Genomic DNA, 27722 nt, shown 5'->3' on the forward strand with positions numbered 1-27722 from the left:
CGGGCCCCGCCTACCTGTACACGCGCTCGAAATGGGCGGACTTTCCGAGCGGGAACAGTCCGCTCATTTCGAAAGTACAGCGGACAGGCCCACACACGGGCGGACTGTTCGCTCAAACACAGTTTCAGCGGACAGTTTTTCGGAATTTCCGAAAGACTTTGTCCGTCCAACTGTCCGCTGAAACTGTCCGCTGAAAGCCCACACACGAGCGGACTGTCCGCCCAAACACTGTTCAGCGGACAAGGTTGGGCGAACAGTCCGCCCGTGTGTACGCGGCCTAAGTCTGTCAATTTCACCTTTGTCCTCATAAGCTCAGGAATCCTTTTTTGCACCTTCTAATAAAAACAGCAAATTTTCTCTATTCAACTGATATGTCAACATTAATAAAATACAAATGCCAATATGAGCAAGAGTATATAACTATATACCAGAATAGCAACTTGGGAAAAATTCTCTCCTGCTTCTTTTAGGATGTCCCCTAATCGAAATATGGGACACTGAGGAGCAGTTACTTTGTGATAAACGCAGGTGACATTGTATTCTGGAAGGATGTTTTTCCTATAAAAGAATTACAATGAAAAATCAAGTTATGACATTTTATACAGCAAAAAGCAACAGTGACAGTCATAAAGAATTTCTGACAATATGTGAATTTATTTGATTTCAATTATTTTATTAGTATGGAGTTCATTTGCTTCTGTTCAAAATACACTTCTATAGTCTGATGCCTTAACTACTCTATCCAATTAGCAAATAATTGCTTAGACCCCCACTTCCTAAGCTAAAAAGAAAAATGTTCCCTAATATGACCATTTAAAGCTTCAGGCTTTTCTCTAGACTCCATTGAAAAAGGTCCAGGATGGGGGATGCATGCTCACAGCCACCACGATGGCAGCAGCATAACATCACTCCATACAAGCTGAAAACCTTTGCCAATTCTGTCAGCAAACATAATCCTGAATTTGCCCTATTTCACACCAGTTGGGTCAGACATAAATGCTGTGATGATCCAGGGCAATAGTTCTCATCAGCTCAGAGGCTAAAGGTGAAAACCGGCCACAAATCCATCACTGAGGCCCTACAATAAGAAGTATCGCTTTCCTTGGATAGCCTGCTGGACATGGAATCCTCCAATCCTCACACTATTGACCCCAGTCATCTACCAGTTCCACTGGACCAATGCCTGACCCTGGACAAGTTTGAAATACCGTGACTACAAAGATTTCCGGGGAAATATAAGACCAGGGCCATAGAACCTCTCAGCTAGAATCTCACTTGTCACACACTACAATGGTTCTGCATTATCTTCTCTGCTCTAATTCCTGATACCTTTCCACATATAGTTCTCACCACCCACAATTGATTGTTTGCAGAAGTCAGTTCTTTCTTCTAGAGCCCCAAGAATTTTCCTCCTCTCTGTTACACAGCCTATGCTCACCCGGTCTCCTTGCATACACGGCCTACCTTTTTTCTCTCATCTCTCCTCCTCTCCTTCTTGTACTCATGCCCCTTCCTCAAGCTCTACTTTCATAACCCATACACCTCCTATCCTTGGCTGCCTCCTGTTCTCCCCTCCCCTTAATTTTTTTCTTCCTAACACACATTACATTACATTAACCTTTCTTTCTCTAGTGCCCATGACTTTTTCTATTCCCTCTTCCCACCACCACCACCACCCCCATAAGTGGGACATGTGACTGGCTGGCTACCTCCATGTGCTTGATTAATGTCACTGCCTCCGAAATAAATTATAGATTCAGGATGCTTTGGTACCTCCTACCAACCCTAACAGTTTGAGCACTCCTGGGTTACTCTCCACACCGCTTCAGCTGCTGTCCCAAAAATAGTACCTATATTTACATCTGGTGAACTTGTAATGCAAGCAAACAATTATGGTATTCAATATGTAGCGCTGGCTCCTGAGGAGCAGGCACTATTGTTTTTGTAAAGTTAAGTTGCCTGAAGCCACAGTTGGGTTTCGGGATTATTTCTCTAAATTTCTGGTTTCAGTACCAGTTCAGCTGGGTTGCACTGGGTTCTCCTTGACCGCAGGTGTCGCTGTCACTGCCAGCAAGAGTAGAGACGCAGTCTAGCTGGATGCATTGAATGCCACTTATCTTTCTGAACCAGCCCAGTGGGAGTGTTTTCCTGCTGTGCATTCTGGGGGGTGGTATTTAAGGTACTGACATGTTGGCAGGATCATTATTTTCTGTCCATTTGGTTCTGGTGGTCCTCCTGACCCAGCCTCCTGGCCCTCCTGGCCTGGGGTGTGGAACCATGCATCCTGTGTCTCGGGGCTGGCTGGCCCAAGGCAATGCAACTGAAGGGATAGGCCCGAGCGAATTTCAGGGCCTACTGATCCAGGGATGGTCCGGTGCCATCTCATCAGAAGGGAGAGGCCCAGCAACTGAAGAACCCCAGGGGCGGACTCTTTAAGGAGAAGACCGTGCGCAAGGCTAGCTTCTCTGAAGGAGCCTGGAGACTTACGTAGTTGAAGGATGCAACCTGGATCAACACTCATATGGTATCGCCGGATCGGCTGAGAGAAACTGGTACCGTATGCCAGTTCTTAAAATTTATCCACATCCCTCAGTAACGCACAAGTGTATCTCACAAGTCTGTGGCAGAGACTTTACCGAGCATCCCACTGGCTGCTAAGCCTAGTTAGAGAGGTCTATCCGGGGGTTGTTGAATCCAGTTGTGAAACAGTTTTATTCTCTGGATTCTCTTAATACTTTCACGCTGCAATTTAAGTGCCTGAACTCACCCCTAACCCTCTACCCTCCATTAAGAGACTGTTTTTTCTAAATAAATAACCCAAAAGAGGATTCAGTGTAATTTTCAACATTCTTTGGGCCATTTACCACAGGATACCCAAGATGGAGAAGCAAGCAGGTGAGGTAACGGTAAGCCCAAATAAAACCAACAGCTCCTTTGGGGGTAAGTGCTACAAATATATTACATCATCTCTACCTTATTAGAGTGTACCCTCAAGGTGAGCCACTGGGAAGCCCAAGTGCTCAATTATGTCACTGCCTCTAAAACAAATGAGAAACTCAAGATGCATTGGTACCTCGTACCAACCTGACTAGATCAAGCACAACCAGGGTACTTTCCTCATTGCTTCACAGGCAGTCCTGAGAACAGCACCTATCCTTACATTAGGCAGACTGGTCCTGTAAGCAAACAAATCTTGTATTCAATATGTCACATAATCTCCACCTTATTAAGCCATATGCTGGAGATAAGCTCTTAGAAAACCCTCTTAAAAAAGCCACAAACCTGCATTCAATGCAAAACATGGCTGCTCACCCATTTCTTCACAACCCATGAAGCAAACAATCACTAAAGCATGGAAAACCGCAAAAATTTCTGTAGCAGAATTCAAGTTGCTTATGCAATACATATTACAATCTTTGTACTATAAACTTTAGATTTTCCAAAACTATGTAATATGAGCACCTACCTAATCTACCCAAACAATGTTTATCCAATCAGGCAGGTCCTTGCACTTCATGGTTGTTGACAGATCTCAGGGAGATTGTACAATCACATTTTAACATGTTTGTAGAGCATAATTTCTAGAATCTATGGTACCCCTATGATTAACCACTACCCGGACCTAACTTTTTACCTTTCTCTGCTAAATGTACAAGTATTACATTTAAGATGTCTGGACCCCAGTTCAGATTTTCCATGCTGCACAAAGGGAATCCAGTTTGGAACTACTCTGGCTTCATGTGATTTTTCTTTTTGTCTTCCGAATGATCTGGAAGCTGCCAAAGGTGTCAGATGACTACATAATGTGGTAGGTTTACTAAAACACAAAATCTGGTGCAGCTGTGCAAAGTAACCAATCAGCTTCTAACTTCAGTTTGGTTGGTTAAGCTTTAAGCTTTGACAATAAAACCTAGAAGCTGATTGGTTACAATGCATAGCTGCACCAGATTCTGTGTGCACCCGTTCTAGTAAATCCCCCTAATGAGTCAGGTGTATGGCCAAACTTGTTATAGATCAAGTCAATGTTTACTTACGTGGTATAATTAAAGGCTGCAAAGTGAATATTGTTCTTTATCAAAACTGTGAAGTTTTCAGCACTTCCCAAAATGGCTGGTCTAGAAATAGAGGGTTAACACAAAACACTGGATAAGCATAAAGACAAATATTAGCAAGAAATTCCTGCTCAGATACTAAAAGAAGAATAAACTGCTTTAGTTTAGAAAACTGCAAACATTAAAAGTAATCTATAAAAGGCAAAACTGCAACTACAACTTCAGGTGTGTGGTGTGGTGAAGACATGTGGGCTGAGGCCACTCCTTATTAGACTTGTGCACAACGGAAAATTTCGTTTAGTTTCGGTTCATTGTCATTTGTAAAATACATAATTTCGTTCTGTTATATTCGTTATGTTACGTTAATACGTTTTTGGATAATTCGTTATTATTCGTAGAGTGTTGAATTCATTCGTTCGTATTTGTTAAAATTTGCTATTTATGTATGTATAGACATTCCTGATAATGATTCGTAGTTTGGAAAGTCGTTTGTTTTATTGAATCTTTTAACACACACAATGACAACGTCTCTTCTCCTCGGCTCACATACAATACAACACCCTTCTAACTCAGTTCTCAGGAATGCACTTTGCCAGTAATCCATCCTCCGGCACCAAATTAATTAGCTGATTGGGCTATAAGATTTACTTTGAGCTGATCTTTTGTTTCATTAGATCCTTAAAGAATTACCAAATTCACTTGAATTCATTCGAATTCATTCGCTATATTTCTTTCGTATTTGTTGTTATTCGTTATTTTTTTATTCAGACATTCGGATGCATCCGAATGTCCGAAAGATGCAAAATTCGGCGGAATTTCGATTCGTTACGAAACAAATTGCACAAGCCTACTCCTTATCGTTTATTCACCTGGGCTTGACGGGAGCAGTGGCGATCCTATCCTCTTTACACTTACTAGTCCTCTGGATTGGTATCGGTATAAGCCTGCATCCCATGTTCTAGGACACAAGAATAAGCTTTCACCTCTATATTGAATGGCGCCAAAAGCAATATAATAAGTCACTGCAACTACAACTTTGTTCTTTTTTTCTTTGGGACAAACAATTCTTTTGGTGATTTTGTCAAAATATAGGTAAGGGGAGAAGGGGAAGAGGGAGGCTATTGGGGTTAAATGTAGTTTATATAAGTTTAATAAGGGGTAGTAGGGTAAGTGCTTAGGTAGTTGGGAACTGCCATGGGGGACAGGTACCAGTGCAATAATACTAAAAAATGCTATATAGAGGCTCTTTTAATGTGGCTTATAGGGCCACATTGAAAAAAAAAATAACACACTTGGATATGCCTTCTAAGCTACATGTGAAATTATCGAACAGTACAATGTATTCCTTTAAAAGTAACATTAAAATAAACTGGGAACAACATTGTGGGATTCTCACTAAAAATCATAGCAGACCCTTATTTTTAAACATACAGCTTTGGTGACTGGAAAAGGAGAAGCAGTGAGCATGCAGCTCCATTTCAGGCTACATGTCTTCAACACTGGAAGTGTACTTGCAAAGGGTGGGGGGCAGGCATAAAGTGCCTCTCCGCACCTTGCAAGGCGCCTTGTCCCCATTTGTGAGGACAAAGGCCCTATCCCCATATCCTGTCTCCCAAAAGGAATGTGGGGTTTGTAGGTAGAGATTTATCAGAACCTGGAAACCCCCTCATAGTAAGATGGCCTTCAGAGATCTTCCACCCCTCTGAGAATGAGTACTTATTACTTTAGTACCCCTTTATTCTCACTCTCAAAAAAGAGTGATAAGTCAATAAACACACCAACACCAAAGCAAGGTCCTTTAATAACCCCCACCCCCCCACCTCCAAAGGAAGGTAACAATATCCCTTGATGTAAATCCAACATCAATCATGGTGTTCAGTTAAGTAGCTCAATTGTCCATCACCATCGCCAAGACCACTTGCCATCTGACAATGTTGCCCTGCTGCCACGACAACCTGACAATGGTTCCCCACCACCACTACTGTCGCAAATGACAGATCCCTAGCTGGTCAATGACATCACCTGTTATCCCTGAATGGTTTGTTTAAAAACAGCAGCCAACCTGGGATCTGTCTTTTGTGAATGGAGTAGTAGCAGGGAAGCACACTTGTGTGGAGGGGCAAGATCGGGCAGTGGGTCTTGGTGCTGGTGGATCATCATGAATAATGCGAATTTACATTGCTAGACAACATGATTGATGTTGGATTTATATTGAGTGATATGGTTTACCTTTTTTTTTTATTTGGAAGATTTTTTTATTGCAGGACTAATGTGTTGGTTCTTATTTACTTTTACCTCTTTCGGGAAATCATGGGAATGAGTAATAAGGGGTACCTCATACTCATACCCCTGGGGGGGCAGATATCTGGAGGTCCCCTTATTTTAAAGGGGGTTTACAGACTCCAATACCCCCCCCAATCTTCCACATCTCTTTTGGGCGATAGAATGTGGGGATAAGGCCCCTGTCCCCCCGAATGACAGATGCCTGGTCAGTTTTTTTACAAACAGCAGTCACTGATGTAGGGAAGGCAACTGGCAATTTGGGTCAGTTTGTTCATGGTTCACCAAACTGCATAGAGGCTGGGCATCAGTTCAAATGGAACCCAAAGTTCATCCCTAATGCAGATCAAAGGTCACTCCTTTGTTCAGACAGGTAAATGTGAAATACTGATTCCACGTATACATATTTCATTTTTTCACTGTAGGAGTGGGCTTGCCTCATTTTCACATTTACCAGACTACTCCCAGCTCAAAATATGTTTTTACTGAGCTACATATCTCAGGTTTTCTGTAATTACACACAGCTGAAAAAGTCCGAAAAAAGAATGATTCTTTCTTCTCTCCCTTTCTCTCCCATACTGCTCTGATCATAAATATCACATGAAGATACAAAAAAAGGCTAAAAGTCATTGCACCTTGTATAAAATGTTTTCTGTAAAACAAAGAAGAACAAAGATTAACAGTAAAAAACTAATTTTTAAAAACGACTAGTGTTAAAACACAATAAATTGACCAATATCTTTAACGGTTCTTTCCAACTAAATTCTTCAAATTAGAATCCGCAAAATGAAAAAAATTACCCCAAAAAAATCCACAGATCCACCTACATCCTGATAATCATAAGCCATAAAAAATTTTTATGGGATACATACAGTATTTGGCTTTCTGCATTTTAGCAGTGTTGTTATAATTTGTTAAAATTAGTAAAATTAAAATATTGCTCTTAAAGTGATTGAAGTCTCAGCTTTTTTTGTTGTTGTTTTTTTCCTCCTCTTCTCAGGTCCCTCTTTTCTGGCCCTTCCCTCCTATTGAGTGTCCCCACAGTCAGCAGCTTCCTATGGGGGCACTTCAGCCCAGTCACAGCTCTGTGTGTCCATTCAGACACAGAGCTCCGACCTGGCCCTGCCCCCTCTCTCCCCTGATTGGCTAAATGACTTTGACAGTCGTGGGAGTCAATGGTGCTGCTGCTGTCTCAGCCAATCGGGAGGAGTGTCCCGGATGGCATAGACATTTGTGGACATCGCTGGAGAGAGATGGGGCTTGGGTGGGGCAGCTGCTACATACGAAAGTTTTTTTTATCTTAATGCATAGAAAAAACCTTCTGCCTTTACAACTTCTTTAACCACTTGCTTACTGGGCACTTAAACACCTTTCCTGCCCAGACCAATTTTCAGCTTTCAGCGCTCTCACACTTTGAATGACAATTACTCAGTCATGCGACACTGCACCCAAATGAACTTTTTGTCCGTTTTTTCCCACAAATAGAGCTTTCTTTTGGTGGCATTTGATCACCTCTGGGGTTTTTATTTTTTGCGCTATAAATGAAAAAAGACAGAAAATTTGGAAAAAAAAACGCAAATTTCCTTGTTTCTGTGACAAAATTATGCAAATTATACATTTTTCTTCATAAATTTTGGCCACAATTTATACTGCTACATATCTTTGGTAAAAATAACCCAAATTAGTGAATATTATTTGGTCTTTGTGAAAGTTAGAGAGTCTACAAGCTGTGGTGCGAATCGCACAAAATTGATCACACCTGATGTACTGGTGGTCTATCTCACTTATTGTGACCCGAACAAGTCAGGAAAGTACAAATACCCCCCAAATGACCCCTTTTTGGAAAGTAGACATTCCAAGGTACCGTATATACTCGAGTATAGGCCGACCCGAATATAAGCCGAGGCCCCCAATTTACCCCCAAAAAACTGGAAAACTTATTGACTCGTGTATAAGCCGAGGGTGAGACATGGCTGTCCATCCCTGTGTGTCCGTCCATCCCTGTGTGTGTGTCCGTCCATCCATCCCTGTGTGTGTGTCCATCCATCCATCCATCCCTGTGTGTGGGTCCGTCCATCCATCCCTGTGTGTGTGTCCATCCATCCATCCATCCCTGTGTGTGTGTGTGTGTGTGTGTGTGTGTGTGTGTGTGTGTATCCATCCATCCATCCCTGTGTGTGTGTGTGTGTGTATCCATCCATCCATCCGTGTGTGTGTGTGTGTGTGTGTGTGTGTGTGTGTGTGTGTGTGTGTGTGTGTGTGTGTGTGTGTCCATCCACTCCTGAGATTTTACACGGTTTTACCATATAGCGCAGACAGACTGGTGACCTGACATATATGTGTTGTAGTTAAGAAATACAGATAGGTCAACTTCCTGCCCTTAGCCTGTGAAAGGATTGTACAAAAAGCTGTAATAGTTCACGGTTCCTCCTGTTTTCTCCTCATCATATTTCTTTTCAGCACATGTACTGCTCACAACTCATTGGCTCTTAGTTCTACCCTTTCCTGTATCAGTCTGCAGTGCTGGGGACCACAAAATACCAATATCATGACCAATGCATGTACTTGCACATTGGTTGCATTTAAAAATACATCCATCCCTGTGTGTGTGTCCGTGCAGCCTTGTGTGTGTGTGTCCAGCCTACCTGTGTCCCGAGCCTCCGTCCCGAGCCTCCTCCGTCCCGTGCCTCCTCCGTCCCGTGCCTCCTCCGTCCCGTGCCTCCTCCGTCCCGTGTCGTGCCGATGGATCGCCGCTCTTCTTGGCGGCCATTCTACAATTCAAAAGCCGCGCCTCCGCCTGTGATAGGCGGAACACTCAATTTCCCAGCAGCCTGTGTTCCGCCTATCACGGACATCCTCTCATCGTCGTCCGTAGTATGAGAATGAGCGGATGTCCGTGATAGGCGGAACACTGACTGCTGGGAAATTCAGTGTTCCGCCTATCACAGGCGGAGGCGGAGAAGGAGGCGCGGCTTTTGAATTTTAATGTCCGCCGTCTGTCTGCTCGATACGCTGATCGAGCAGTCAGACAGCGGTGACTCGAGTATAAGCCGAGGGGGCACTTTCAGCCTCAAAAAAGAGGCTGAAAATCTCGGCTTATACTCGAGTATATACGGTATTTAGTAAGAGGCATGGTGAGCTTTTTGATGTTGTCATTTTTTTCCCACAATTCTTTGCAAAATTAAGATTTTTCATTTTTTTTTATTTTTTTCCACAAAATTGTCATTGTAATAGCTTATTTCTCTCACATGGCATGTGTATACCACAAATGACACCCCCAAAAAAATTCTGCTCCTCCTCCTGAGCATTACAATACCACATGTGTGGGACTTTTTCACAGCCTGGCCACATAGAGGCCCAGCATGCAGGGAGTGCCATCAGGTGTTCTAGGAGTATAAATTACACATCTAACTTGTTGACTACCTATTACACTTTTGAAGGCCCTGGAGCACCAGGACAATGACACGTGGCACTGATGACAGATGGCACTGATACGTGGCAATGATGACACTTATACGTGGCACTGATGACACGTGGCACTGATGACAGATGGCACTAATATGTGGCACTGATGACAGATGGCACTTATACATGGCACTGATGACACGTGGCACTAATGCGTGGCACTGATGACTGATGGCACTAATACGTGGCACTGATGACAGATGGCACTAATACGTGGCACCGATGACAGATGCACTAATACGTGGCACTGATAACACGTGACACTGATGACAGATGGCACTGATAAGTGGCATTGATGACACGTGACACTGACAACAGATGGCACGTGACACTGACAGGTGGCACTGATATGTGGCACTGATGACAGATGGCACTAATATGTGGCACTGATGACAGATGGCTCTATGTGGCACTGATGACACGTGGCACTGACGACAGATGGCACTTATACGTGGCACTGATGACAGATGGCACTGGGGATAAATGGCACTGACAACAGGTGGCACTGGGGACAGATAGCACTAACAGGTGGCACTGGGGACAGATAGCACTGAGGCGGATGGCACTGGGGCGGATGGCACTGGGGCCGATGGCACTGGGGTGGATGGCACTGGGGCAGGATGGCACTGGGGTGGATGGCACTGGGGCGGATGGCACTGGAGGAGCATGGCACTGGGGCGGATGGCACTTTTTTTTTTTTTTTCACACTTACGGCCGCTGCAGCCGTTCATCTCTCCCTCCTCACACGCTGTCTGTGTGAGGAGGGAGAGCGGCGCTGCGAGATGATCTCATATGTTTACATATGAGATCATCTCACATTGGACATGCCGATCGCGCTGTAAACGGCCACTGTGATTGGCCATTTACAGCGATCTGTGTTTGCCTGTCTCTGGGGGACACGGCAAACACAGAACTTCCCCGATGCACGCCCGCGGCGGCGCACATTGCGGAAGTAAACATCAAGACGTCCAGGGACAGCCACCCGGACGAAAGCGCCTGCTCTACGGCCGTCATTCGGCTATAGGGCGGGGGCGAGGAGGTTAATACGTTTACTGAAAACAACAAAGACAAAAAGGAAGTTCTGTTGATTTGGGGAACCACTGCCTAGCTTTTATGTCAAAATTAAGGAACTTGTATTTCAGAAACTCTCATTTCATTTTTTTTTATTTTTAAACTTGTTATAAGAATCAAATAACAGTTGTCAGCAATTTGTGCCATCAGTATTACTACTTTTTTATTCTTATTAGATGATAAATATTTTACTATAAATATTAATGGATTGTACATGAAAGCATGTAAAGTAATGTATATTTTATATTTTAAAGAGAACCTTTAATAGTTTTGATCGTTCAGCTAGGTGTTTGTTATAAATACATCACTGGCAACAAATCAAATCGCACTGGATTATCAGGTTTACACATTAAAGTACATTGTAGTAAATCATTGCATAAAACCTTGATTCAGCAACCTTTAGTTCACCATGTGCTGGCGACAAGTGATAAATATGAGATATTAATATAAATAATATTTCTTATTTACCTGACTAGTAATACCAAAAAAGTTTGAAAAATTTGGTCTTCAACATAAATAAATTGTACAAAAACACTAATCATTCCATTTGCATTTTTTTTTTAAATATAAAAATATTTTGGCAAATCTTCATTTTTTTAAAGTAAACATTATATACAGGATGGATCCAAGACACTCAGTTAGCAAAGCATGCTGGGCTTTGTAATAAGAACATCCAGCATTTCCTGCAAGTTTGTTGGAAGCTTGTGTAGACTGATTAAGAGGAGGCAGCTTGTTCTCATACAACAATGTGTATAATGTGATCTCTCCTGTTCTCCCACTTTTTGTGTCTGTTTAACAACATACTGCTTTTTGTTGTTTTTTTTTGTTTTTTTCGTTTAATGTTTATTGCAAAGTTTCAGGTGAAAACATAGACAATGCAAGGATCTTGGCAACACAAAGAAAAACTAGCCATCAAATCATAGCATATCAAACTAATGAGAATAAGTGCTAGCAATACAACCCAATAAATCAAAGCAAAATAAGCCACCATAAAAGTCACTAGTACAGCAAAATGAACAAGCCAAGAGGAAAGTGCCTGAGGTAGACAACAGTCAGAGAAAGATGTAAAAGAACAGAAGAAAAAAACACAGCAGTGAAGAGAATGGTACAAAGAAGAAAAAGGAAAGAAGCTGGAAAGAACCCAGGGTATTCCATGCCCAGTAGACTACCACAATCAGTCCTTTAAGAAGATATGCTTATACGAAGCCCAAGTTGACCATGTTTTTTTCAGTGTCTGACCTTTTCATTTAGCACACTCGCTGACTTTTCATGTACCACAGTCAGAGAAAGATGTAAAAGAACAGAAGAAAAGAAACACAAAAGTGAAGTAAAGGGTACAAAGAAGAAAAAGGAAAGAACCTGGAAAGAACCCAGGGTATTCCATGCCCAGTAGACTACCACAATCAGTCCTTTAAGAAGATATGCTTATACGAAGCCCAAGTTAACCATGTTTTTTTCAGTGTCTGACCTTTTCATTTAGCACTCGCTGACTTTTCATTTACCATAATCCATAAAACTTTATGTTTGGTACGGACAAAAGACACAGAAGACTTCTTCCAAGCTCTCCCAATAGTATATTTAGCTGCTAGAAACAGAAAGGAGGCTAATCTTTGTTCACTGCAGGATAGATTAGAAATAGCCTCATTCAATAAAGAATATTGTGGGCAACAAATAAGTTCAAAATCCTATTTCAGTATCTCCTAATATGGGGGGCACTACCACCATATATGTTACACTGTTCCTTTCATGGAACAACCATGAAAACACCATAGCGAAGCCCCACCATACATTTTAGAAGGGCTGGGACAAGGTGCCATCATGTAATAACTTCTCAGTAAGAGAAATGTTCACAACGCCTTCGGAAAGCGTCCCAAAAAGGAGTATATATTTTTTTTTTATCTTGCAGAAATCAGCTGCTCAGTTTAAGACCCCTTTCACACTGAGGCAGTTTTCAGGCGTTTTAGCGCCTGAAAAAGTGCCTCCCATGCCGCCCGAATGTGAAAAAACCCGAGTGCTTTCACAATGGGGCAGGGCACATGCAGGACATTCGAATAAGTCCTGCAAGCAGCATCTTTGGGGTGGTTTGGGAGCGCTGTATACAGTGCTCCCAAAATGCTCCTACCCCTTTCAATGAATGGGCAGCGCTTCTGATGCGCCTGAAAATCGTTTCGGAAGTCCCGCAACACAGGCTTTTTTAACCTCTTTGGCCGCTAGCGGGGGTTAAAAGCGCCCTGCTAGCAGCCAAAAAGTCCTGCTTAAACAGCTCTAAAATGCAGATAAAACGAACAGCTCTTTGCTGCTAGCGCACAGGCATCCCCAGTGTGAAAGGGGTCTTATGCTTGCCATCTAATGGTTACATACAGCAAGTATTAAATACTTATAAGTACCCAATTCAAGTAAAATACTGTAAGGCCCCTTTCACACTGACGTCCCGTTCAGGCCCGCCTGTCAGTTTTTCAGGCAGACCTGAACGGGTGCTCCATAGAGGTCTATGGAGCGTCGGATGTCAGCGGTGACATGTCCGCTGACATCCGACCCGCTCCGATCCGAAAAAGTGTAACGGAGGAAAAAGCTATTTTTCCATCCGTCATCGGATCGGATCGGGTGACGACGGGCACTGCGGTCCGTCGTCATCCGATCTCCCATAGGGGAAAGCGGCGCTGTGACAGGTCCGTCCCTGCGCAGTGTGCAGAGACGGAGCTGTCATCTCCCTGCTCAGCGGGGATCGGCGGAGTGATCCCCGCTGAGCAAACGGACATCCACGGGGCGGATCAGAACTGATCCGCCCCGTGTGAAAGGACCCTAAGTTAGATTTTTATAGCAAGCATAATAGATTGCTAATAGCATAAAAGATTGCTAATGTTTGAAAAAGAACTATGGTGCCCTATTAAAAAAAATATGTATTGCAGCAGGTTTTGAGAGATAATAAAAAAAAAACAAGGTTTTAATAAGTAACAAACATGTTATACTTACCTGCTCTGTGCAATGGTTTTGCACAGAGCAGCGTGGATGCTCCTCTTCTCGGGCCCCACACCGATGCTCCTCCATCCTGCCAGTTGCCCCCACAGCAAGCAGCTTGTTGTAGGGGCACCCAAGAAGGCGCTCCCCGACCTGCGGTTGTGTGTGCCTGTTAACATACAACAAAAACAGCCAGAATGACAGAATATTTCGGTACCAGTGAGGAACTCATCTACAATATCATTTTAACAAATTTTTTCATATAAACTTTTAAAAACAGGAAAAAATTTTCTCACAGATTACAACAATTCCAGTTACAATATATGTCAAAGACAAAGTGGTTAACGCATTTCGCAGACAGCTTCTTCAGGACCACAGGTCTATAGACTTAAATCTGGAGAACCTTAAAATAAAAAAGGAAAGAAGGAGATATCATTAGGCACGTAAGTGTGTAAATTCCTTTATCATCACCATAACCATAACTTAAGCTAAATGCATTTATGGACCAATTATGGTCCTACAACTCCACTTACATGTTTTTAGTCCCCAAGACAAAGGACCGTAGATAAAACCTAGAAATTAGAAGCGATGGACCCCTCCCAGCCACGAAAGCGATATTGCTTTTTTAGTGGCTTCAGATGCTTAGCCGGGCTTTTTCTATTGTCTGCGTTAAAGCTTCAAGATGCAGCAGTGATTTGTCCATGATACACTGTAGCGTTTGGACAATTGGTGAAAATCCTTACTGATAAAGGAGGGAGGCTTCTGGATAATAGCTATTAGGTAATTATAGCTTGTAGTCACCTATAGAGTCCCCCTAGTGGTTTATATCTACATGCTGTTTATAGGTGTGAATTTATATTTAGGATGTACTGATGCTTGCTTTCAATTAATATTTTGAAGTCTGAGTGACTGTTACCATTTGAAGTTGGTTACCTGTCAGTAGTAAGTATCATGGCTGTATGGTTCACTGCATTTGCTTCCGCATATACTTTCCTTATGGGTACTTCTGACATTTCTTCAGTTAATGCTCTGTTAATAAGCAATTAAATGTATTTTTTGTAGGGGATACTTTGTGTCAAATTCTGCATATCTCTGATATCATTTGTCTGCCCCGCTTTCGTGGCTTTGTCTTGGGGACTAAAAACATATACGTGGAGTTGTAGGACCATAATTGGTCCATAAATGCATTTAGCTTAAATTTTGGTTATGGTGATGATAAAGGAATTTACACACTTATGTGGGGCATATACCTAATGAGATCTCCTTCTCTCCTTTTTAAATTTAAGGTTCTCCAGATTTAAGTCTATAGACCTGTGGTTCTGAAGAAGCTGTCTGCGAAACACGTTAACCACGTTGTCTTTGACATATATTGTAAATGGAATTGTTGTAATCTGTGATATTTTTTCTAATAAATTTGTTGAAATTATATTGTATATGAGTTCCTCACTGGTACCAAAATAGTTTGTCATTCTGGTTGTTTTTGTTGTAAGTGATATTTGGGATGAGGTACCCCCATAGCCTTCTTTTTTATATATTTGATATGTGCCTGTTAACAAACGGAGCCATGGCTTAACCCACCCCCGGCTCAGGCCCCCCCCCCATAGAATGTATGAAGGTAAAAAACCTTGTGCCTTTACAACCACTTTAATTACGGGACTGCGACATTTTGACATAGACAGATCGGACACTTGTTTGGGACCAGTGACATTTATACAGTGATCAGAGCTAAAAATAGCCACTGATTACTGTATAAATGTCACTGTAAAAGTCAAAATACCTAAACTTTAAAGCGTATCTGAACACAAATGCAAAAATGTCATATTGCAACTTGCTTGTCCTTAAATGTGGTGGCTGCATTTGTTTTCTTTTTTAGGCTTTTTTCCCTTTATTTTCACCTGTTGACAGGGTCAGTAAGTCTGTTATTTTACAACTTTCTTTAGAGAAGTAGTAAACTAATTTTCTTAATCTTGTACCTACAAATAAGCCTCAGCGGCTCTGCCCACCCCCATAAAATGCATGAACGTAAAAAACCTTGTGCTTTTACAACCACTTTAATTGCGGGACTGCGACATTGTGGCAGACAGATTGGACACTTGTTTGGGACCAGTGACATGTATACAGTGATCAGAGCTAAAAATAACCATTGATTACTGTATAAATGTCACTGGCAGGGAAGGGGTTAACACTGGGCGGCGATCAAGGGGTTAAGTGTCTCCTAGGGAAGTGTTTCTAACTGTGGGGGCAGTGTACTGACTAGAGGAGGTGAGAGATCGCTGTTCCTGATTACTAGGAACAGCAGATCTCTCTCTACTCCCCTGTCAGAATGGGAATCTGTCTGTTTAGATTGACAAATCCCCGTCACGCTGTGGGCACGCGCGCCCCCTATCGGTCTTTAAACGGCGGACGTACACCTACGGCGATTTGCTCAGCCATGCCAACCTTCCGCAGTATAAAGATGGCGGCTGTCCAGCAAGCAGTTAACCTTGTTGTAACACATATTAACAAAAGTGGACAATTATTCTACAGCTAGAGCAAGAGCTGTGATGCAGTATATACTGTAGTTCCAGGCACAAGTATGTTTTTAGGACAAATGTCAACTGAAAAATGCTCCTCTGTTTTAGAAAGCTGATCAGCATTGCAAATTAGGTCTCTTTGTGGACAGAACAGCTCATCCTCAGTCCATTATATTATAGATCATGTAAATTAGAAGAGGAACAGAGAGAATGATACAAGAAAGTACTAAAAATGTAATTGAAAAACGAGTCAAAATACTTAAACTTTAAAGCGTATCTGAACTCAAATGCAAAAATGTCATATTGAAACTTGCCTGTCCTTAACTGTGGTGGCTGTATTTGTTTTCTTTTTTAGGCTTTTTTCCCTTTATTTTCACCTGTTGACATGGTCAGTAAGTTTGTTATTTTTCAAGTTTCTTTAGAGAAGTAGTAAATAAATTTTTTTGATCTTGTACCTACAAGTAAGCCTATAATAAGGCTTGAAATAAAAAAGATGTACATCGTACCCCATACTCATTCATATAGGGTGGGGGGCCGGAATCTGGGGGCCCCCTTATTAAAGGGGGCTCCCGGATTCCGATAAGCCCCCCCGCCCGCAGACCCTGGCAACCAACAGCCAGGGTTGTCGGGAAGAGGCCCTTGTCCTCATCAACATGGGGACAAGGTGCTTTTGGGTGGAGGTGCCGCAGGGCCCCCCTTTCCCAAATCCCCCCCCCATGTTGAGGGCACGTGGCCTGGTATGGCTCAGGAGGGGGGGTGCTCGCTCGTCCCCACCCCCTTTCCTGACCGGCCGGGCTACAGGCTTGGATAAGGGTTTGGTATGGACTCTGGGGAGACCCCACGCCATTTTTTCGGCATAGGGGTTCCCCTTTGAATCCATACCAGGTGACGGGGCTCGCAAGGTGTCAATCTCGCCGATGGAGGCGACGACATTGACTTCCTTCCCTAGTCCCATCTACCTGGAGCCACGTTTAAAATGAACGCCATGCTCATTGAAGAGCTGCAGGCAAAGATGGGGGACACATGGGATAAACACAAACAGTTATGGTACCTATGGCTACACCACACTTCGTCGGACCTCTTCCTCAACAGAATTTCTTACTTCCAAGTTGGGGACCCTGAAACAATAGAATCACCAATGAAGGTGGTCTTGATACCCCTCTAAGGCTTAATGTATGCTGAGTTCCCCTCCCCTGGTTTCCCCTCTTTTTTTAATTCCCGCTTCCATACCCCCTCTCATCTGACAGTCAGCTTAGATGTTCTATATTTTTTTTTCTCAATCAAAGATTTTATTGAAAATAAGATCAGGTTTACAGTCAATGTCTGAATACATAAATCATTGCAATCAAACTGTAAACAACAAAACATAACATATAAGTACATCTCCACTGTGTTCAGATTCTGTTAGCGGCTAGGTTTGGGTAAGGACACAATTGAAGACGTAAAGTAGTGTATGAAATTTGGGGACAGTTGAGAACGATATGAAGGGTGTGGGGAGGGGGGGAGGTAGGGGGAAGGAGAGGGGGGTGTGGGGTGTGATCATCCCAGCACTATCATTCATAGCTCCATTAATTAGAAAGGTTCTATAACTGTTTAAGCTTTGCTCCCACCGTGATAGGGATCAACACATGCTAAAAAGTTTAATCTCTAAGCGTGTGAAATTCAGGGGAGAGTGTGAAGATCAGCCATGGCTGCCATGTTTTAATAAAGTTCGTGCTGTTTTCATGTTTGGTAGCCACAATCTCCTCCATCTTGTAGATGTATTGCACTCTGTCTAACCAGTCTGCAATGCTCGGTGTTTTGGTTGTTCTCCAATGTATTGGTATCAGTGTTTTAGCGGCCGTGAGTAAGTGTCTGGACAATGATTTTTTGTAGCGGCTTAGATTGGTGGGGACCAGATTGATCAGGCACATAGCCGCGTTCAATTCTAGGCGAGTTTCTGTTATGTGTTTTATCCAGGTTTTGATTGCATCCCAATAGGCTTGTATTAGCGGGCATTCCCACCATATGTGCAGAAAGGTACCTTTGTGAGTCTTACATCTCCAGCACAAGTCTGAGGTGGAGGGAGACCATCTCCTGGTTCGCTGTGGCGTAATATACCATTGAGTTAAAATTTTGTAGGATATTTCCTGATATTTGGAGCTTAGGGAGCACTTGTGTGCCAACACGCATGCCTTATTCCATTGCTCCTCAGATATGCTAGTCTGGAGATCACGTTCCCACTTTATTTTGAATTTGTTTTTGTCAGCTTGTGATGCTTGAATTAGCAATGAGTATGCAAGAGATGTGGAGTTCATTATCGGTGATCTCTGTAAACATATATTCTCAATCTGAGTCAATGGGAGGCGGAATTGCTTTTTGTATTTGTTATTTACCAGGAAATCCTGCAATTGGATGTAGAACCATCTGCCAGGAAACAGCTCCCCCACCTCCTCGGTCAAAGTTTCGAATGACTTAACTTGTGTACCTGAAATACATGTATGCACTAGGAAGTTTTGTGGTAGATTATGGTGCAGGCCTGGAATGAAGTCGGGGTTATTCGCGAGTGGCGTCAGGGGACCTGGATATGTTGCGATCTTTTGTGACTTTACCAGTGTTTGCCAGATCTTAATTGTTGTTTCAATTAGTGGGTGGTCTATAAGTTTGGGCTGTCTGGCATGAAACGACCATGGGAGGTAGAGGATGCCGCGACCCGCCAAGTTGTTTTCTATTTGGACCCAATCCTTATTCAGGCCATGCAATGCCAGTCTATGACTCTTGTGACATGGGTAGCCTGGTGGTACTTTTTGAAGTCGGGCAAACCTATACCCCCATCTCCTTTAGCCAGTGTTAAATGTCGGAATTGGATTCTAGGTTTCTTATCGGCCCACAAAAATCGCCTCTGAATTTGGTGTAATGTTTTAAAGAAGAGTTCCGGTATTTTAATTGGCAGGGCGTTAAATACATCCAAGTTTAGGGAGTACCGTCATCTTTAAAATGGCGGCCCTTCCAAACCAGGAAAACATTTTTGCATTCCACTTAAGGAGGTCTCTCTTGATCGTGGCAAGTAGGGGTTTATAGTTTGCATCATATAATTTTTCAATGTCACTGGATAGATTTATACCCAGATATTTAAGGGCGCCCCGTTCCCATTTATAGGGGTGATTGGTTTGCAAATTTTCAAGGAGGTTCTGTGGTAAGGTGAGGTTTAGGGCTTCCAATTTAGACTGGTTTATTTTAAAGTTGGATATGTAACCAAATGTTTGAAATACTTTGTGTAGGTTGGGTATCGAGATGTGAGGGTTGGTGAGAAAGAATAGGAGATCGTCGGCATAAGCAGCAATTTTATATTCTCTATCTTTTAGTGTAAATCCCTGTATGTCCTTGTTTAGGTTAATAGTTCTAATTAAGGGTTCCAGGGTCAGAATAAAGAGAAGTGGTGACAGGGGGCAGCCTTGGCGTGTACCATTATGAATGGATATGGGTTCTGAGAAAATATTGTTAATTTTGATTTTGGCCTGGGGGTTCCGATAGAGAGCTGAGATCCATGACAACATGTTTCCTCCAAGGCCAATGTGCGAGCATGTAGCCAACATGTATTCCCAGGAGACCCTATCAAAGGCCTTCTCGGCATCGGTAGAGAGCAGCATGCCCTTGGTTCCGGATTTGCGTGCAAAATGTATCAAGTTCAGGGCCTTAATGGTGTTGTCACGGGCCTCCCTCCCTGGCATGAACCCCACTTGTTCAGGGCCGATCATGTTTGCTAAAAGGGGTTTTAGTCTATTGGCCAGTATTTTGGCAAGGAGTTTTAGGTCTATGTTGAGGAGTGAGATGGGTCGAAAGTTTGCGCAGTCCGTGTGTTCTTTGTTGGGCTTAGGAATCACAGCTATGTGTGCCATGAGGAAGGATTGGGAGTCATGTTTGTTTTTTGCCAAGAAATTAAAGGCTGAACGGAGGGGCTTTATTAGGGCAGCAGTGTAAGTTTTATAATATTGTGATGTGAAGCCGTCGGGACCGGGGCTCTTCCCTGTTTTCAGGTCTGCAATCGCGTTTGAGATTTCAGTGGCAGTTATGGGTTCCTCAAGTGCGTTTGTATCCTCCACTGTCAGTGATGGGAGTCCGCTATTCCGTAGAAAATCATGTATATTGTCCCGTTTCGTGTGTGTAAGGTGAGGCGGTCTGTGTTGGGCTGGGAGATTATACAGTTCAGAATAATAGTTATGGAATATACGCGCTATTTCTACTGGGTTGTGTTTCAAAATGCCTTTCCTATCTTTTAACGCGTGGATATGGTTCGCCAGCGTGGCGTCTTTTAGAGCTTTGGCTAGTTGTTTACCACTCTTGTCTCCGTGTTCGTAAAAAATACTTTTCTTAAAAAACAGGGAGCGTTTAAGTTTCATGTCTAACAGGAGTCTTAGGGCGGTCCTGTGTTGAGTTAATTGACTTTCCACTTTGAGTGATTGGGATTGTTTGTGTTGCAATTCAAGATTTGCTATTTGCTGGGAGAGTTTGTTAATTTCATTTTCCCTTTCCCTCTTTTTCCTGGCACCCCATTTAATAAGTTCGCCTCTAATTACAGATTTGTGTGCTTCCCAATTATTCAGAGGGGTTGTGTCAGTGTCAATGTTGTGAACAAAATAGGTGTTGATGGCGTGTAGTATGTCTTCTTTTATAATTGGATCAGTGAGTAGGTTGGAGTTCAGTCTCCAGTTAAATACAGACTTGCATGGCGCTTTTAGCTGCAGTGTGACCGCTGTAGGTGCATGGTCGGAGAGGGCCATAATGCCTATTTCCGCTGAGAGTAGGTTACCAAGGTCCCTTTGCGAAATGAATATCATATCTATTCTCGAATATTTTTTGTGTGGCGCGGAGAAAAAGGAATAATCCCTGTCTGTGGGGTGCATGGATCTCCAAGAATCCACTAGTGTTAGTGATTGCAGGAGGGCTTTTATTCTTTTGAGTGTTCTATACGGCACTTGCGTGTGTCCTGTGGAGGTGTCTTTCAGGGGTGCAAGAGGGACATTAAAATCTCCTCCAAGGAGTATGCAACCTTCAGCAAACCATTTGAGTTCCCCTACAATTTTATCGCAGAAAGACATGTGGGAGGTGTTAGGGAAGTAAACATTAGCGAAGGTTATAGGGGACCCTTCCCAGGAGCCTTTGAGGAATAGGAAACGTCCCTCGGGATCGGCTAATTGTTGCTTCAGCACAAAGGGAGCGTCTTTGTGGAAGAGGGTGGATACTCCTTTGGTTTTGGCCAGGGAGTTGGTGGCGTGATATACTGTGGAAAAGGCATTATCGGTGAGCCTGGGAATATTACTGCTTTTAAAATGGGTTTCTTGTAGGAAGACAACTGAAGGCCGGGCTTTTTTAAGTTCCCTCAATAGTTTAGACCTCTTTTCGGGTATATTTAAAACGTTCACATTATGGGAGATAATGGTAGGAGCTTTTCCCAGGAAAGCGTACGCCATGGTGCAGGTGAGACTGCTAGCGTAATATGTTTTGAGGGGACACAGTAGTCAGCCAATATAATCTGGACCCACTATTATCGTGAGGTGTAAACGGGTAGGGGTATTGTAGAAGTAAGGGGGTGACTGTGTAAATAGGGGGTAAGGGTAGGTAGGGGAGGGGAATGGAACAGGTAGGGTGGTGTGGTGGGGCAGATCGATCTGTCCACTTTATGGAACGGGTCAGACCAGCGTCTGGCCCGCTCCAAAGTACGGTGGTAATTCCCCTGTCGGGGTAGCGGGAGGTGTATTAGCAGGTAGTGGTATAAGTTGCGCTGTGTAGCAGCGCAATGTGATATTAGAAGTAGTTAACCCTATAGAAAGGTCCAATGGGACCTGAGGACCAAAGAGTTCAGGCTGGGGGGGGTTTCCCCCATTGAGATCAGGATGTCTGGGATCAGACGTAAGGCTAATGTGGTAAAAAGTATTAGCTGCAGGTGGCATCGCTCGGGGTAATGACATTGCACATGGACATTGCCCAAATTAACCATTAATGTAAAGAAAGAAAAAAAAAGAAAACCCTTTAGCAACAGTACATAACCATGAAGAACATATAAAATCGCCTAAGGTAATGGACCTAAGAGAAAAATTATTATATCAAGCTCAGGCAGAAGAAAGTCAGGTCAACGGTGGTTGAGACATGCAAATCTAACAGCCTAGAATGGGATCATAACAGTCTGCAACCTGGAATGTAACAATAAACAGTAAGTAATTTATCCCTTCAACAAACCAACGAACCCATTGAACTAATTGACCAGGAGTGTAGGCCCGAGATATACACTCAATACGGTGCAGCTGCAGTCTCGAGTATACATCTTAAATCCCCACTAAGGCAGGGTCAGAGTGGCCCGTATAAAGAACAGGAAGCTGTAAGAAGGATCCGGTTGACCGTGTCAGGAACACACCCTGCCAGGCTGCACCGGGGAGACAGCATCTGGCGTAGCATTTGGTACTTACAGTTCAATTGGAAGCAGAAGCCCAGGTGCGGTCGTAGGTCACTCTGACTAGTGGTATACTGCGTGTAATTTAGACAAGAATGCAGTGTTCACATTAAGGTTGTGCACATCGTTCGTAGGCAATCGGGTGGTCACAATGTTCAATGGGTGGCAACAGAACACGGGTTGCAGGGATCGAACTTATGGGCAGCCCCATCAGGTCAGTAGTCCCTTGCGTCTCTCCCTCTTGGGCTTCTGGCATTTCTGGAGGGGTATGGGGGCTCGAAACTGTTTCTGTCCGGGTTCCTGCGGTGTCTACCAGATTGGTAGGGCGACTGCGTACGTGACGGCCCCGGCGAGAATTGCGGATTGTTCACTTCTGGAGGTGGGCGGAACTCGGCATACCACTCTGGGAGCTCCACGGTGTCAATCTGAAGCTCATCACAAAATTTGTTAAGGTCCCCTGGTACTTTGAGTAAGTGTTGTTTCCCCAGTAAGTTTGCTTGAAGCGCGAACGGGAACTTCCATCTATAACTAATTCCTCTGTGCCGTAGTACTTCCAGGAGTGGCTTCAGGGCTCTCCTGTTTTTGAGTGTAATTGGCGACAGATCTTGGAAGAGTTGAATCACCGCGTCTTCATGTACAATCCGCTCTCTAGCCCTGGCCTTTTGAAGAATGTCTTCCTTCAGGCAGTAGTTGGGTAGACAGCAAATGATGTCCCTCGGGGGGTTTCCATCTGGTGCCCTAGGCCTGAGGGCCCTATGCGCCCTGTCAAAATCAATAGGGGATTGTTCCGGCCTTTCCATGAGGGTATTGAATATGGCTGTGAGAGTCGGCTTAATTTGTTCTTGGGAGACAGTCTCAGGTACTCCTCTGATTCTGATGTTATTTCTACGTCCTCGATTGTCTAAGTCTTCAATTTGTCGATTCATGTCAATCAGGTGTTGGGAATGTGTGGCTGCGATGTCATCTAATCTTATCAGGGCTCTGTCTCTTCTCTTCCCTGCCCGGTCAGTTATCGCCAGTTGTTCCGTTAGGCGTAGAATTTCGGTTTTAATGTCCGTTATGGCAGCTGTGAAGGAGCTTTTAATGTCGGCCGCAATGTCAGTCATGGCCGCATAGGTGAGCAGGTGGTCAGTCTTATTGGCCCCAGCAGTAGAGTCTTCAGAGGCAGGTAGAGAGACCTCGTCGTCCTCCATGTCTTCTATGATACCTTTTTCCTGCGGGGGCGTCTGTTTGGAATGTTTACCGCTGCCCGAGTATTTAAATTTGCTCAGGTTTGCGGATGATAGTTTGCCCTGTGGGGTCCCCAGAGAGCGCAGGGTATGGGTATGTGTACTTCTCCGTGAGTGTGCTGACATAGTCAAGATGATCCGTTTTCACTTCTCAGGTCCCCAGGTCACCAGGGTTGTTCTACATCAATAGCATATAGGCTATACACCAGGCCTCTGCCCCTGTTGCCAGATCTGAAAATATGTGGCAGGATAGCAATGGAGGGGGGTGTATCCTATGTACAGTCCTTACAGGTGTACTTTTGTGTCCCGGTGAGCCAGGTCAGTCTATTGCAGGTGGGTTTAGGAGTGTGGTGAGAAAGCAGGGTGTAGCAATATGGCTGCTAATGTTCTTTCAATAGGCCTGCTTGTTCTTGTTGTCCCACTGGTGGCTCTTGTTCCCCAAATGACCCAGGGCTTGTAGGGAGGGATGACAGGGGGAACCGGGTGCTGGGCAACGTTGTCTGTGAGGGTGAGGGGGGTGAGATGGGCTCTGTATCACTTACTGTGTGCCCAGGCTGAAGGCCCAAGTCGTGGCTGGCTTTCCAACGGGTCCTGGTTGTGTCCTGGGGCTCCTCAACAGCGGTCACCGGGTGTATAGGGTCTGCTGATGTGGGATGCCTGTAGCTCAAGGTGCCCAGTGGTGGAGGTCCGGTCGGAACGGCCGGTTCATAGGCCCCAAGATGGCGCCCGTGGGAGTCTGCTGCGGCCTACTCCGTCTCCCCGGGTGTAGAGAGGGGCCCGTCGGCTGTGGGTTGCGCTTATGCAGAGTCCCCTTCAGTTGGTGGGTCACGGATCCGCGGGGATGTAATGCGGAGGCTCCGGTATTCGGTGGTGGCGTGTGGCGCGATGCGGCCCGCTCGTAGGCCGCAAGATGGCGCCCGGCCGTCCCTATGCCTCGCGGTATCCGCAGCTCTAAAGCCTTCCCGGTCTCCAAACAGCCCCGCGAGGAGTCGCCTGATGGTCTGTACAGCAGCCCCGTGTAGGATGGAGCTTGTTCCCGTTGTTCGAGCTCCGGATGGCGGCGGATAGCAGTTACCGTCCCGGAGCTCTGTCTCCACACGTCCGCACTCGTCCGCGGCTGGCCACGCCCCCCGATGTTCTATATTATATGCTGTTTCCTAAGTAAAGTGGGTACTATATTGTAGGGTATTGTGTTGCTAAGAACGATCTTAAGCATTCATGCATATATGTTTGATAATGTTTTGTACGATGGGCGCTATGTAAGAACCGCTTCCCCCATCCACCCCACCCCCTTTTTCTTCATTCTGTATTCCCCGTTTTGCTCCTGTTATTTTTTCCTTTTAAAATCAATAACACTATATTCAACCTTAAAGTAAAGATTTTTTTTTATGGAGCTCCACAGTGTAAGCCCTTGTACACACGGTCGGAGATTCCGACAACCAAATCCGTCGGATTTTGTCCGTTGGATTTTGTCCGACGGATCTTGTCCGAAACTGTTGCACACACGGTCGGACAAAGTTGTCGGAAAATCCGATCGTTTAGAACGTGATGACCTAATTTCGTTACGATGGGACTACATTCAGGCTAGTAGCCAATAGCTTTGATGTAGGAATTTAATCTGAGCATGCGTGGCACTTGGTCCGATCGGAATTCTCTACACATGATCGGAGTATGTCCAATCGGACCAGTTTGTCGGAAAATATTTCCAGCAAGTTGGAAAATTTGGTCCGACGGTTATTCCGACGGAAATAGTCCGATGCATACCACACACAGTCGGATTATCCGACAAAACGGTCCGATAGGACACATTCCGACGGATTCTCTGACCGTGTGTACAAGGGCTTATACTTGTCAAAACCTTGTGAACAAAAAAACTGAACCGTGAAATGACAGCACACAAACAAGTGCACGAGGGTACAGTAATGGTCTGAGGAAGGGCCTCAATCCCTGTAACCCGTAGTACTTGATGGGGGCTCTCCTAAAGTGGGACCCCCCAATTGGGGAGAGGAAAAAGATATAGGCCACAGATCCTCTTCCTGACACCAGGGTAGGCCCTGATATCCTGCACCCTCCAGAGACAGAAAAAAAAAAAAAACACACGCACAGTGCCAGTACCCATAATAGTGCAAAAAACTAAAAAAATGTAAGTGTTATGTGCGTTTAACATGACAGGCCTTCTGGAATGCATGAAAATTGCTTTGAGCTGGTTAAAAGGCTCACCCAAGAGGCGTGTGCAAGAAAAGCAAAGGTGACATGACCGAGTGCCAGAGAAAACTCTGTAGGGTCCCAACCCCAGAGTGTTTTTCTAGGAGTGGTATCACAGGGGAAACATCACCAGTAGGTTTTTTGTACGTCCCAGCCCCTGGCCAGATAAATGCAGCAGTATTCCTACTAGAAAGGCATTTGCACTTAAAGTCCTGCCTACCTTACTGACCAGCGCCCCCCCTGGTTCAAAGGGGCCCTAAAGTTCTGTTCCAGAAAACTGATAATAACAAATACTACACTTGCTCTTAGCCAATGGGATTAGAAGCGATATAATAAAAGTAAAACTAAAGTAAACTTTTTAGATACAATAGAGATGGATTTTTTTTTATTGTTGTCTGTTCCCCTTTTAGAGAGATCCACCCTCTCCATCTCACTCTATTAGTCATAATTTAAACATTAATCGCCAAGAGTGAAAATGAAAGACACCACAGTGGCATGGGCAGCACAGGGCTGTGGTGGGTAGCTACAGCCTAGAAGTAAAAAGGGTCACTGGTTTGAATCCCAACCATGGCACCACCTGCTTGGAGTTTGCATGTTCTCCCTGTGCCTGCGTAGGTTTCCTCCGGGTACTCTGGTTTCCTCCCACACTCCAAAGACATGCTGATAGTTAATTGGCTTCTGTCTAAATTGGCCCTAGTATGTGTATGGATGAATGTGAGTTAAGGACTGTAAGCTCCTTGAGGGTAGGGACTAATGTGAATGTACAATGTATATGTAAAGCTCTGCGTAAATTGACAGTGCAATATAAGTACCTGAATCAATAATAATAATAAAGACAATTCCCAGTTTTTGGTAGTCCCTAGACAAAAGATACAAAAATAAAGTTCTGTCCCTAGTTCTACTATGATCAATTGCTGTATTTTTAAGTGTAGATTTCAAGATTTGTCCAGCCCCATATTATGTGAATACTGAATAAAACTCAACTTCAACTCTAGATTTAAATGAGTTCTGAATACTCTTCCCAATCTACACTGAAGGGTTTGGCAATGACAGCAAACAGAGGACAAAAGCCTCAATTCATAACAAGTTAACATGTATAGAATTTTCAGTCCCATGCAATATTAGCTAATGTGTGATTCAATTTTTCTGCTTAAACCACTGCATACACTATGCTATATTATTGACTTTTTCTTTATTTTGTATGTAAAAATAAGTTTATTAAGATCTCTAAAATTCTGCTAATTTATGGTTGGTATAAAAAGGTGTCCATTGAGGAGAAAGTGACCTTCAATAGTTAAATGTTAATTTCAGTAAAACTAATGATTATGCATCAATGTAATATTTGATTTAGTTAACGGAACAGTTTGATGTAAAAACTATCATGAGATAAAGTAATAGGCACATGAAAAATAACACACTGCTTTATGAATTCATGCTAATATTTGTAAAAATAGTGTATACATGTGTTGCAATTGATTTGATATACAGTACATTAGCGTTAACTAATAAAAAAATTAACTGC

The 27722-nt window shown here is 43.7% G+C and overlaps 1 protein-coding gene across 1 annotated transcript in view; it reads right to left on the reverse strand.

Moving 5' to 3' along the window:
* Positions 1-27722, reverse strand: part of P2RX7 (purinergic receptor P2X 7) — a 107508-nt gene that overhangs the window by 41869 nt on the left and 37917 nt on the right. The window contains exons 6-7 of the mRNA XM_077461989.1: positions 4035-4115; positions 429-558 (exon numbers count right to left, since the gene is read on the reverse strand). Coding sequence (XP_077318115.1) covers positions 429-558; positions 4035-4115 — 211 coding nt within the window. The remainder of the gene's footprint in view (positions 1-428; positions 559-4034; positions 4116-27722) is intronic.

Source organism: Lithobates pipiens, unplaced genomic scaffold (assembly GCF_037356315.1).
Source record: "Lithobates pipiens isolate NorthernLeopardFrog02 unplaced genomic scaffold, aLitPip1_a1.2 Scaffold_3, whole genome shotgun sequence".
Taxonomy (NCBI): domain Eukaryota; kingdom Metazoa; phylum Chordata; class Amphibia; order Anura; family Ranidae; genus Lithobates; species Lithobates pipiens.